At 39.0% G+C, this 12664-nt stretch overlaps 1 protein-coding gene across 12 annotated transcripts in view; it reads left to right on the plus strand.

Moving 5' to 3' along the window:
* NEO1 (neogenin 1) overlaps nucleotides 1-12664 on the plus strand; it is a 377465-nt gene that overhangs the window by 134532 nt on the left and 230269 nt on the right. For all 12 annotated transcript variants that reach the window (XM_079767544.1, XM_079767540.1, XM_079767550.1 and 9 more), the window contains one exon: nucleotides 10672-10808. In XM_079767544.1, the coding sequence (XP_079623670.1) occupies nucleotides 10672-10808 (137 nt within the window). The remainder of the gene's footprint in view (nucleotides 1-10671; nucleotides 10809-12664) is intronic.

Consider the following 12664-nt stretch of genomic DNA (forward strand, 5'->3'; position numbering starts at 1 on the left):
CATTTATCTACAAGTTCTGTCATTTTAAGCTACTGTTAAGTGTGCCTTCAATTACCATAGTCACCTCCTAACTTCCTGCCACATGTACTCTGGCCTCATTCTAAATGCATCTTCCTGCCAGACCAGTCTTTTCAGTGCTTAAACTCACCACATCACTGGTAACTCCCCAGCTACTTTTTAAAATGGATTTACACCGGTTCTAGGTTAAGGACTCAATTTTTTTTTTAAATCCTCCCACATAGCTATTTTTATGTTTTTGTTTTTTTTTATTGAGGTATTATATGTGTACATATCTTACCATTACCCCCCCACACCCCACACCCATACATGCCCTCACCCCCCAGAGTTTTGCGTCCATTGTTTATGCTTATATGCATGCATACAAGTCCTTCGTTTGATTTCTTATCTCCCCCACCTCTCCCTAACTTTCCCCCTGTAATTTGAAAGTCTGTTTGTTGCTTTACTGTCTCTGTATCTATCTTTTTGTTCATCAGTTTATAATGTTCTTTATTATCCATAAATGAGTGAGATCATGTGGTATTTTTCTTTCATTGACTGGCTTATTTCACTTAGCATAATGCTCTCCAGTTCCATCCAGGTTGCTGCAAATGGTAAGAATTCCTTCCTTTTTATGGCAGCATAGTATTCCATTGTGTAGATGTACCACAGTTTTCTGATCCAGTCATCTGCTGACGGGCACCTAGGCTATTTCCAAATCTTAGCAATTGTAAATTGTGCTGCTATGAACATAGGGGTGCATATATCCTTTCTGATTGGTGTTTCTAGTTTCTTCGGATATATTCCCAGGAGTGGGATTACTGGGTCAAATGGGAGTTCCATTTTCAGTTTTTTGAGGAAACTCCATACTGTTCTCCACAGTGGCTGCACCAGTCTGCATTCCCACCAGCAGTACACGAGGGTTCCTATTTCTCCGCATCCTCACCAGCACTTGTTGTTTGTTGATTCGTTGATGATAGCCATTCTGACAGGTGTGAGATGGTACCTCATTGTTGTTTTGATTTGCATCTCTCGGATAATAAGTGACTTTGAGCATGTTTTCATGTGTCTCTTGGCCTTCCTTCTGTTTAGGTCCGTTGCCCATTTTTTTATTGGATCATTTATCTTCCTTTTATTAAGTTGCATAAGCTGCCTGTAGATGTTGGAGATTAAACCTTTATCAGTGATAGCATTTGCAAATATGTTCTCCCACGTAGTGGGCTTTCTTGTTGTTTTGTTGATGGTTTCTTTTGCTGTAAAAAAGCTTTTTATTTTGATGTAGTCCCATTTGTTAATTTTCTCTTTAGCTTCCATTGCCCTAGGGGCAGTGTCAGTGAAGAAGTTCTTTTGGCATATGTCTGAGATTTTGTTGCCTGTGGATTCCTCTAGTATTTTTATGGTTTCCCGTCTTATGTTTAAGTCCTGAATCCATTTTGAGTTTATTTTTGTGTATGGTGTAAGTTGGTGATCTAGTTTCATTTTTTTACATGTGTGTGTCCAATTTTCCCAACACCATTTATTGAAGAGACTGTCTTGACTCCATTGTATGTTCATGCCTCCTTTGTCAAATATTAATTGAGCATAGTGGTTTGGGTCGATACCTGGATTCTCTATTCTGTTCCATTGATCTATATGTCTGTTCTTGTGCCAGTACCAGGCAGTTTTGAGAACAGTGGCTTTGTAATACAGCTTGAAATCTGGTATTGAGATCCCTCCTACTTGATTCTTCTTTCTCAGGATTGCTGCGGCTATTCAGGGTCTTTTTTTTTATTCCAGATGAATTATTGGAGAGTTCTTTCTAGGTCTGTGAAATATGCTGTTGGTATTTTGATGGGGAGTGCATTGAATCTGTAGATTGCTTTGGGTAGTATGGACATTTTAATGATGTTGATTCTACCAATCCATGAACATGGTATGTTCTTCCATCTGTTTACGTCTTCCTTCATCTCTTTTTTCAGTGTCCTGTAGTTTTCCGCGTATAGGTCTTTTACCTCCTTAGTTAAGTTTATTCCTAGGTATCTTAATTTTTTTGGTGCGATGGTAAATGGGATTGCTTTTTTAGTCTCTCTTTCTGTAAGTTCACTATTGGTGTATAGAAATGCCATTGATTTCTTGGCGTTAATTTTGTATCCTGCTACATTGCCGAATTCATTTATTAAGTCTATTAGTTTTTTGATGGAATCTTTTGGGTTTTTTATGTACAATATCATGTCATCTGCAAATAAGGACAGCTTCACTTCTTCTTTTCCAATTTGGATGCCTCTTATTTCTTCTTCTTGCCTAATTGCGATAGCTAATACTTCCAGTACTATGTCAAACAGAAGTGGTGAGAGTGGGCATCCCTGTCTTGTTCCTGTACTTAGGGGAAATGGTTTTAGTTTTTGCCCATTGAGTATGATGTTTGCTGTGGGTTTATCATATATAGCTTTTATTATGTTGAGGTATGATCCTTCTATTCCAACCTTGTTGAGAGTTTTTATCAAGAAGGGGTGTTGGATTTTGTCAAATGCTTTTTCTGCATCTATTGATATGACTATGTGATTTTTATCTCTCAATTTGTTTATGTGATGTATCACATTTATTGATTTGCGGATATTGTACCATCCTTCCATTCCTGGGATAAATCCTACTTGGTCATGATGTATGATCTTTCTGATGTACTGCTGGAGCCGATTTGCTAGGATTTTGTTGAGAATTTTGGCATCTATGTTCATGAGGGATATTGGCCTGTAATTCTCTTTCATTGTGTTGTCTTTATCTGGTTTTGGTATTAGGGTGATGCTGGCTTCATAGAAGGAGCCTGGAAGTGTTCCCTCCTCTTGAATTTTTTGGAATAGTCTGAGGAGGATAGGTTTTAGTTCTTCCTTGAAAGTTTGGTAAAACTCTCCTGTGAAGCTGTCTGGCCCCGGGCTTTTGTTTGCCGTAAGCTTTTTGATGACTGCTTCAATTTCTTCCATAGTTACTGGCCTGTTGAGCTGTTTAGATTCTTCCTGATTAAGTCTTGGAAGGTTGTATTTGTCTAGGAATATGTCCATTTCCTCCAGGTTGTCCAGCTTGTTGGAATAGAGTTGTTCGTAGTATTTTGTAACAATCCTTTGTATTTCGTCGGGGTCTGTTGTTATTTCACCTCTTTCATTTCTGATTTTGTTTATTTGGGTCCTCTCTCTTTGCTTCTTGGTGAGCCTGGCTAGAGGTCCATCAATCTTGTTTATCCTTTCAAAGAACCAGCTCTTGGTTTTGTTGATCTTTTGTATTGTTTCTTTGGTCTCTATGTCGTGTATCTCCGCTCTGATCATTATTATTTCTTTCCTTCTGCTTACACTGGGCTTTTCTTGTTGCTCTCTCTCTAACTCTTTGAGTTGTTGGGTTAGGTAATTTATTACCATTTTTTCTTGTTTTTTGCAGTAGGCTTGTAGAGCTATGAACTTTCCTCTCACGACTGCTTTCGCTGTGCCCCATAAATTTTGGATTGTTGTGTTTTCATTGTCATTTGTTGCCATGATGTTTTTTATTTCTTCCTTGATGTCTTTGGTAACCCAGTCATAGTTTAATAGCATGCTGTTTAGTCTCCATGTGTTTGATTTCTTTGGGTTGTTTTTATTGTAGTTGATTTCCAGTTTTATGCCACTGTGATCTGAGAAAATACTTGATATGATTTCTATCTTCTTGAATTTGGAGAGACTTTGCCTATGTCCTAACATATGGTCTATCTTTGAAAATGACCCGTGTGCCCTTGAGAAGAATGTATATTCTGTGGCTTTGGGGTGAAATGTTCTGAAGATGTCGATTAATTCCATCTGGTCTAGTGAGTCATTTAGGATTGATGTTTCTTTGTTGATTTTTTGTTTAGAGGATTTGTCCAATGGTGATAGTGGGGTATTGAAGTCTCCTACTATAATTGTATTGCTGTCAATCTCTCCTTTGATATCTTCCAGGAGTTTTTTAATGTATCTTGGTGCTCCTGTATTGGGTTCATATATGTTTACCAGAGTTATTTCTTCTTGTTGGATTTCTCCCTTTAGTATTATGAAGTGGCCTTCATTATCTCTTGTTATGTCCTTCACTTTGAGATCTAATTTGTCAGATATAAGTATTGCTACCCCAGCTTTTTTTTCATTTACATTCGCCTGGAAAACCTTTTTCCATCCCTTTACTCTCAGTCTGTATGCGTCCTTTTTTTTGAGGTGGGTTTCCTGTAGACAGCAGATATATGGGTTTTGTTTTCTTATCCAATCTGTTACCCTGTGTCTTTTGATTGGGGCATTCAATCCATTTACATTTAAAGTTATTATTGATAGGCACTTATTTGTCGCCATTTTTATTCTATACCCCTGTGATCCTTCTTTGCTTCCTATTTCTTTCTTTCTTTCTTTTTTTTTTTTTTTTACAGCAGACCCTTTAGCATTTCTTTCATTGCTGGTTTGGTGGTGATAAACTCCCTTAGCCCTTTTTTGTCTGTGAAGCTCCTGATTTCACCTTCAATTTTGATTGATAGCCTTGCTGGGTACAGTATTCTTGGATTGAGACCCTTCCTTTGCATGACTTTGTATATTTCATTCCATTCCCTTCTGGCCTGATGAGTTTCTGTTGAGAAATCAGTTGCTATTCTGATGGGGGTTCCTTTGTATGTAACTGTCTGTCTCTCTCTGGCCGCTTTTAAGATTCTTACTTTGTCGTTGGTGTTTGCCAACTTAATTATAATGTGCCTTGGCGTCGGTCTTTTGGAGTTCATTTTGCTTGGAACTCTGTGAGCTTCTTGGATTTGTGTGGGTTTTTTCTTCCCTATATCAGGGAAGTTTTCTGTTATTATTTCTTCTAACAGGTTTTCTATTCCTTGCTCCGTTTCCTTTCCTTCTGGTACCCCTATTATCCTGATGTTGTTTTGTTTTGTTTTGTCCCGAAGTTCCCTTAGGCTCTCCTCATGCTTTCTAATTTTTGTTTCTAGAAGCTGTTGTAATTGGGTATTTTTTTCCATCTTGTCTTCTGGCTCACTTATGCGGTCCTTTGCTTCCTCTAGTCTACTCTTGATGCTTTCTTTTGAGTTCTTTACAGCAGCGATGTCATTTTTCATTTCTTCTTGGTTCTTCTTCATTTCCTCTTGGTTCTTACTCATATTGTCAAATTTGTCTTCCATCCTTTTCAGCCACCTTATGACCATTTCTCTGAATTCTTTCTCTGATAGGTTGTTTGCCTCTAATTCGTTTACTTCCTTTTCTGGTGATGCATGCTTCTCTTTCCTATGGGGGCTATTTCTTTGTCTCCCCATGGTCTCTCTTCTCCGGATGTCTGGTTATATAGTTCTCTCTCTCCGGCGTTGATTTAAAGGTACAAAATACAACACAACCAGGCACAACACACAAGGCACTGAACAGAATTGTATTCACGATATTAATAACCTCCAATAAAGGTAACCACCAGAGAAAGACAAATTAGGGAATAGGAGTGGAAGAGGGAGAGTAAAAAGAAAGAACAACAACAAAAAAAAGAGTGTGAATCTGAAGTTGGGAAAAGAGCAAAAAAAAAAAAGAAGAAAAGGAAAAAACGTAAGACAGACAAGAACAATACTAAGAGAGAAAAGGGGAACAAACTATATATATGGGGAGTAGACTCCATTAGAACAACCCCTAATCCCAGCAAATTCCAGCAACACGGGCCTGGAGATTAATACAAACTGCAACACCAACTAATATCAAGTGAGGCAAGGGAAAACAAAAGTAAAAAACAAACAAAAACAAAGCAAACAAAAGAACCAACCAAACAAACAAAAAGAATAATCAAAACAATCTCATAAAAAAGCATAAAAATTCAATCTAATCAACTTTCAAGCAAACAACATCAAAAGGCCAGAGAGAAAAATAATTTTTTAAGGTAGCGTAGAGAGAGGTATGTATGGATTTGGAGCAGGGGGTTGGGAATTAGATATATTCGTAGGGTGAAATTTTAGCAGAGGGTAAACCGAAAAAGTAGGGAAAATCTATAGCCAGAAAGGGTTAAGATAAATAGGAGACCAAAAGGGGAAAGGTTAGGAGGAGAGTGATGGCAAAATGTTAGCGTTGAGATAGGGTAAGGGAAAGATGCAAATAGAATGTAGGACACTAATCCCAAATTACAAGAAAGGGAAAATCAAATGACATTTAAAGAAAAAAAAAAAAAAGTAAAATAATAGTAATAATAACGCTGATTGAAAATAAAAATGTAATAATTAAAAAGGTGAAAATCGAGTGAGGAAAAAAAAATTTAGTTTCTTAAGTAAAAGATGCAAAAAATGAAAATAAAAAAATTAGAATAAAAAAAATTAAAAAAAATTTGAGAAAAGAATTAAAAATTAAAAAATAGGAAGACTAAAATGTGCAGTAGTGGCTGTCATTCACTTCCTCTATTATTCTGTTTGGTATGCCTGTTTCCCAGTCTGGGCGGTATTTCAGTTCTGCTTCGTTCCACTGCTTCTCAGTGTTGTAAGACAGTCCTGCTTTTTAAGCCGGCCGTGTCTTAATTTCTCGTATTGCTTTTTTATTACACCAGAGACAATTAGCGTTTCAGCCCCTCGGTGGCAGTGTTTCTGAATTGACTTCCGGGCCTCTCTAGCTTTTTTTTTTTTTTCCCCCTCTATGGCACTCACTACCGGTTTGTGGAGGTGTGCGCCTCACAGCTGCCTCTCCGATGGTCACACCCAGCTCTGCTCCCCAGGTTCCGAAAAAACAACTTCCCCCTGCAGTCTTTCAGGGTTTTTCCACCTGGGCTTTCCTATGTATTGGGCTTAGTAATCAGAGTCGGAAAGAGTCCAAGGGTGCGGACAGTGGGTCTGTGCGCCAGACTAAGGAGCCCGCACTCCTTTGAAAATTCTTAGTCTGATCCTCCTCGTCAGATTAAAATGAGTTGCTTTTAAGAGGTCACTTCTGTTAGCAGCTCAGAGGATCCCCTTCCACATTCACGGATCACGGCAGTTCCAACTGCCGCCAATTTTTCTAGGCACAGACCTCCCGGTTCCCGCCGGTCCTACGACTCGCGCGCTTCCCTCCCACCGCGGGGATTAGAAACCACACCTTATTTCAGGCGAAATCTGACCTTTCCGTGGTGCAGTGAAGAGTTCCTTTGAATCCGAATGTTTGCGCCGATAGTGGACCGGTGTTCTGGTGCTCGCAGCTGTTCAGTGTTTGCAGTTGTCGCGGAAAGTCAGGTTTCCAATAAAATCCTCCTTTCCTTGCAAGATGGCGAGGCGCCCGGTGAGCCCGCAGCTCCGGTAGGAGACCCAGCCCCTGTGGGTGCTGCACGGTCAGGGAAACCCTGGCCAGCACTCCCCCGCCCTCTCCTGGAGCTTAGCTGTCCCTTGGCTTGCCAACATGCACTCCCCCTGCAAACCTCCGTCGCTCCTACTCTCCGCCCCAGGACCAGACTCCAAACACGACTCTATTCCGTCGCCATTTTTTCCACATCCTGTTTTTTAATTTAAATTGGTTTGAGGGGGGTGGGGAGAGGGGAAGAGATAGAGAGAGAGAGAGAGAGAGAGAAAGAGAAACATTCATGTGAAAGAGAAACATTGATCAGTTGCCCCTCATATGCTCCCCAATCGGGGATTGAATCCACAACCTTGGTATGTGCCCTGACCAGGAATCGAACCTACAAACTCTTTGGTATATGAGACAGTGCTCCAACCAATTGAGCCACCTGGCTGGGACAGGACTCAGATTCTTAAAATGGCTTTCAAAGCCTTGTGTGGTGTGCTTCATTCTCATCTTTCTCCCTTTTTTTTCTATTACACCTGCCACACTGTTTATTTTCAGATCCCCCAATGCATTGTGATCCTTTCTGCCCCAGTTCCTTTGCAGGGGCTAGTCTTCTTTCTGAAATCTTTTCTCCCCCTGAGTATGTTAGCTCCTACTCATTTTTTATCTTAGCTCAAGGATTACTGTAGTCAGGGAAACGTCTCATTCTAATTTCTGGGCAGGTTCTTTTGATACAGCACTATGTAGAATTATCATTTTTTTTCTCTCTTTCCCACTGAGTTGCATGATAGCACTGATTGTTTGTTTGCTTACTGCTGCATCCCTAGCTGCTATTTGACACACACGCACGCCAATAAATGTGTTAACTTAATGAATAAGTCCCTCTCCTCACTTTCATCATCTAGCGTTTTTAAAGAGTAGTCATTACTTTTTGCCTTCTCTTTACCCCAGTCGTTACTGCCATAGTTTATCTCTTTTTAATTCTGAACCATTAAAATAGCTTTACAATAAACTTCCTGCTTCTAGTCTTTTCCCCACTCCTCTTGTTTCTTCACTAAATTTGATCATATTATTCATCTTCTTAAAGGCCTTCCGCTTGGCCAAAAAAGTAGGTCTCCTTAGCACACCAGGCTCTCCTAAACTGACCTGGCTTCTCAGGGACACACACACACACACACACACACACACACACACACACACACACACACACACACACACCTTATGTTCAGCCACACTCAGATTGGGTCCACGGACAAGGTATAGTTTTTTACATATTTTTTCTTTTGCTGCATTTTTGAAAATTGGAGTTGTAAAGGCTTGATTGCCATTTTACTCTTAGCCATCATATAGTTTTGTGAACAAGTTAAAGATATTCTTCCTCTCAGACTTCTTTTAAGGGGAGTAAAATCAACTCCATTAAGAAAGATTGACTTCTGCTGTACTGGCACTCAGTTATGGCAAATGTGAGGCATAACAAGTATTAGGAATATTTTTAGGATAATTACTAGAGATCAATACTGTCTTGATTTCAAAGGAACCATACCAACTAGGGTTTCAGATTATGTTCCTCTTAGCTGAGTGTTATATGTATGTATTGCTGATTTTTCCATTTGTGAACATTATTTCTGTTTCTGAAGCTTAATAGTGATTTTGTCGAAGGATAAAGTACAGTATTTTAATGTTTGTAATTTTTTTAACCTATTTGCCCCAGTAATTCTTGCTCTATTCCATTTAAAATTGTCTTGCTTCTCTGTCCTATCACATAAAGTTGGGATTTGAGGGCATAATTAAGATATTTCTAATAGGAAGGCCACCTTAATAAGGTTTAATAATGACCTTGCAGAGTAATTCTTAGAGAAGGTACGAAACCTGATTCTGGTTTTCTTCTTCCTTTGTCCGAAACTTAATCTTGTTATCAGATTCAGGAAGACTAATTACCCAAACTCACAGTGTACTGAAATTTAAGCCAGAATCACACTTTACTTAGGATGAGAATTATAAATGTGGCACAGACTTGAATAGTCATTCCCTCTGATTTTTTTTTTCCATCAGGAATTCTATATGAAAAGCCAAATGATCAGAACATGTCTAAGCATAGATACAGACAAAAAAAAAGTAACTGTATTAAGATTTGAGAGAAAAATTTGTCTATTTGTCTACTATGAAAACCAGTTTAGATGTAGAACCTCAAAATAAAAATAAAATTGTAACCTCCAAAGTCTTCAAATGAACTAAACTGATTCACTTTATAAAAATTTGATAATATTGATTTGTGATTTCTGTCTTGATGTTATAGGATTTTTTTTACTTTCTATTCATTCTCTTTAAATAGACTTAAATCACATGGTAGAGTTGGGTTGGTAATGATCAGCATTCTTGTGGATAATGGCGTAATGGTGGCTGATCATGCCCAGGCACCACACCCAGGAAGCTGCTCTTTGGCAGCTGCCCTTCTCTCTCCCTTTCCTTCCTTTCCCTTCCCTTCCTCTTTCCTTCCTTTTGTATCAGAGCCACCATAGGAAACTTTCAGTAGGCACTGAGATCCCCTGACTTACTGTTTCTGATCTGACATTTGCCTTCTGTAATAGTTATCTCAATGGCCATAGCTGGGGTGGAGTAACTCTCAGGTTGATTCCAGACTTCAAAATTACATAATTTGTGCTCTAGCCAGTTTGGCTCAGTGGATAGAGCATTGCCTGCTGACTAAAGGATTGCGGGTTTAATTCCTGTCAAGGGCACATACCTCAGTTGTAGGCTCAATCCCCACCCTGGTTGGGGCTTGGGTTGGAGCCAACCAATCGATGTGTCGCTCTCATATTGATGTTTCTCTCCCTCTCTGTCTCCCCCCTTCCTTCCACTCTCAAAATCAATGGGAAAATATCATTGGGTTAGGATTAACAATAACAAAAATTACATAATTTGTAAAATAATAAAAACCAAAAACTGTGCAAGAGTAAGAAGGCAGGGATGTACTGTGGGTAGAAGAATCTGTCACAAAAGTGGTATCCCTTTGGGAATAATTAGAAGTGTCAGAGATAATTCATTATCACATTCTGATTTGCATTCATGATATTTATGCATGAAAAATATGAGGAAAGCAAGTTGTACTAAATTAAATTCTGATAATTTTATGTAGTCTCTGTCCATCTAAAGCAGGGATGGGGAATGTCTGGCCCGTAGGCCATATAAGGTCCACCAAATCATTTGGTCTGGCCCTGCCAAGACATTAGAGGTGAGTTAATTGAATGTTTGGCCAAATTTAGCAGTTAATTTTTAAGTTGATAAATTTGTATGGCCCTTGAATGATGTTATAAATGTCCAGATGAACCTTGATAGAAAAAAAGTTATATCTAAAGCCATATAAATAATAATACTGCTTAAGTGTTTTCTCCGTTTTATGTGAAGAATTTCTCATATTCCTAGTTTTTAAATGTATCATTTTTTTATGCAGCTCTGAAAGATTGGCATTGCTGGCAGGTGGTAGCCTGGAGATCAGTGATGTCACGGAGGATGATGCTGGGACTTATTTTTGTGTAGCTGATAATGGAAATGAAACAGTTGAAGCTCAAGCAGAGCTTACAGTACAAGGTATGTCATTATTTCTTGTATAAATAAAAATCCTTTGTACCTTATGGGTTTGCCAATTTTTTAACATTAATGTGGGAATGGCAACACAACAAAATAGTTAAAAGTCTGAACTTTAAACCAGACTGCTTGAGTTCAAATTCTGGGTCTTATATTCCCTAGTTGTATAACTATAGGAAATTTAGTCAATTTCTGTGAGCCTCATTTTCCTCATCTGTAAAATGGAGATAATAAGAGTACTTACCTCCTTGGGGTTATTTTGAGGATAGAAAGACTTAGTGTTTGTAAACTTTAAGAATAGTGACTAGAATATGGTAAGAGCTTGAAGTTACTGGAATTATGCATGGTAGTAGTGTGGGTATCTGGATAGTTGTTTACTTTTCTTGTCTCACAATGCTTTCTCACAAAAAACTTCTCTCCTAAGCACTGGTATTCCCTCCTTTCAGATGAATAGATCAGCTAGGACAGACAATGCATGTGACTCTCAATATAACATGGTCATCTGTTTGATGATTTATTTCTTTCTGCTCAACCAACGTTGAGCATTACATTATCTCCCTTTATAGGTTCTCTCATTTAGAAGTCAGATAAATTGAACCTGGCATGTACACATAATCTCTTCTTTATCCCATTTACCTTGTCCTTCCTCCATATGGAAATGGACCCTCAGAAGAATGCTTGCTATCTCTCCTATGATTGTCTGCACCCTCATTCATCTTTGTTCTAAATAAAAATCTTTAAGACCTTCTTAATTTCTTTCAGGGAAATCCAACAGTGCTTAGATATGTAGAAGTGTATATTAGCTCATGATATTCATCTTCAACTTGTCCCAAATTATATTGTATTTGATAAACCACTTCCTGATCTATGTTTTGGGGTTGTTTCATATTTTATCTAGAAATGTTTCTTTTGGTACATTTGAGGGCCTTAGAGTGGGAAGTAAAGTAGCCACATTTCTACTCTATTTGTTACCAGAGGACTCAAATGTGTTTTTGGTAAGAATTAGCAGACTTTTGGGGTTCTGTGCTGGGGAAGGCAATAGCATGTTTCTATTCTCTGTTGCTATTTGTGGGTGGATTCATAATCCCTGAAAATCGAAAGAGCAGGCCTTGGAGTCCCCATACCTAGTACCTCAGTGAGCTCAACCATTATTCTTGACTAGATGGAAGGTTGGCTATGACCAGCTGTAAAATGACTAGTTTATTTCTTTACTTATATGTGGATGGGGTTGGACAGATAAAATATTAGTGAACTCTATCTTATTTGGTCTCTGTACCTCCATTAGTGGATATTTGCTCTTTTTGTTTTTCGCAATAATGAGATTCTTGGCCTAACACTGTCTTCCATTTTTCTAGCCATGCCTCATTTTCCTTCTGTGTAAAATACCTTGTTATTGGCCTCAAATGAGAGGCATAGTGTCTGCCCTACACATCAATTACACTTGTCCATGTGATTATTTTCTACTGTTTTATTAATTTTTTTATGTATATTTTTATTGACTTCAGAGAGGAAGGGAGAGGGAGAGAGAGTTAGAAACATCAATGAGAGAGAATCATTGATTGGCTGTCTCCTGCATGCCCCCTAGGGATCGTGCTCACAACCTGGGCATGTGCCTTTGACCAGAATCAAACTCAGGACCCTTCAGTCTACAGGCCAACGCTCTATCCCTGAGCCAAACCAGTTGGGCTACTGTTTTATTTTTATACTAGAGGCCCAGCGCACGAAATTGTGCGGGTAGGGTCCCTAGGGCCTAGCCTCCTGTGATCAGGGCCATCTTCTGCCTGTTTGCCAGTCCCCAGGCCGAACGCCGCCTCCGCAGCCAGGCTGTCAGGCCATTGGGATCACCAGCTCATCCCCGG

This window comes from Cnephaeus nilssonii (assembly GCF_951640355.1).
Source record: "Cnephaeus nilssonii genome assembly, chromosome: 4".
Lineage (NCBI taxonomy): Eukaryota > Metazoa > Chordata > Mammalia > Chiroptera > Vespertilionidae > Cnephaeus > Cnephaeus nilssonii.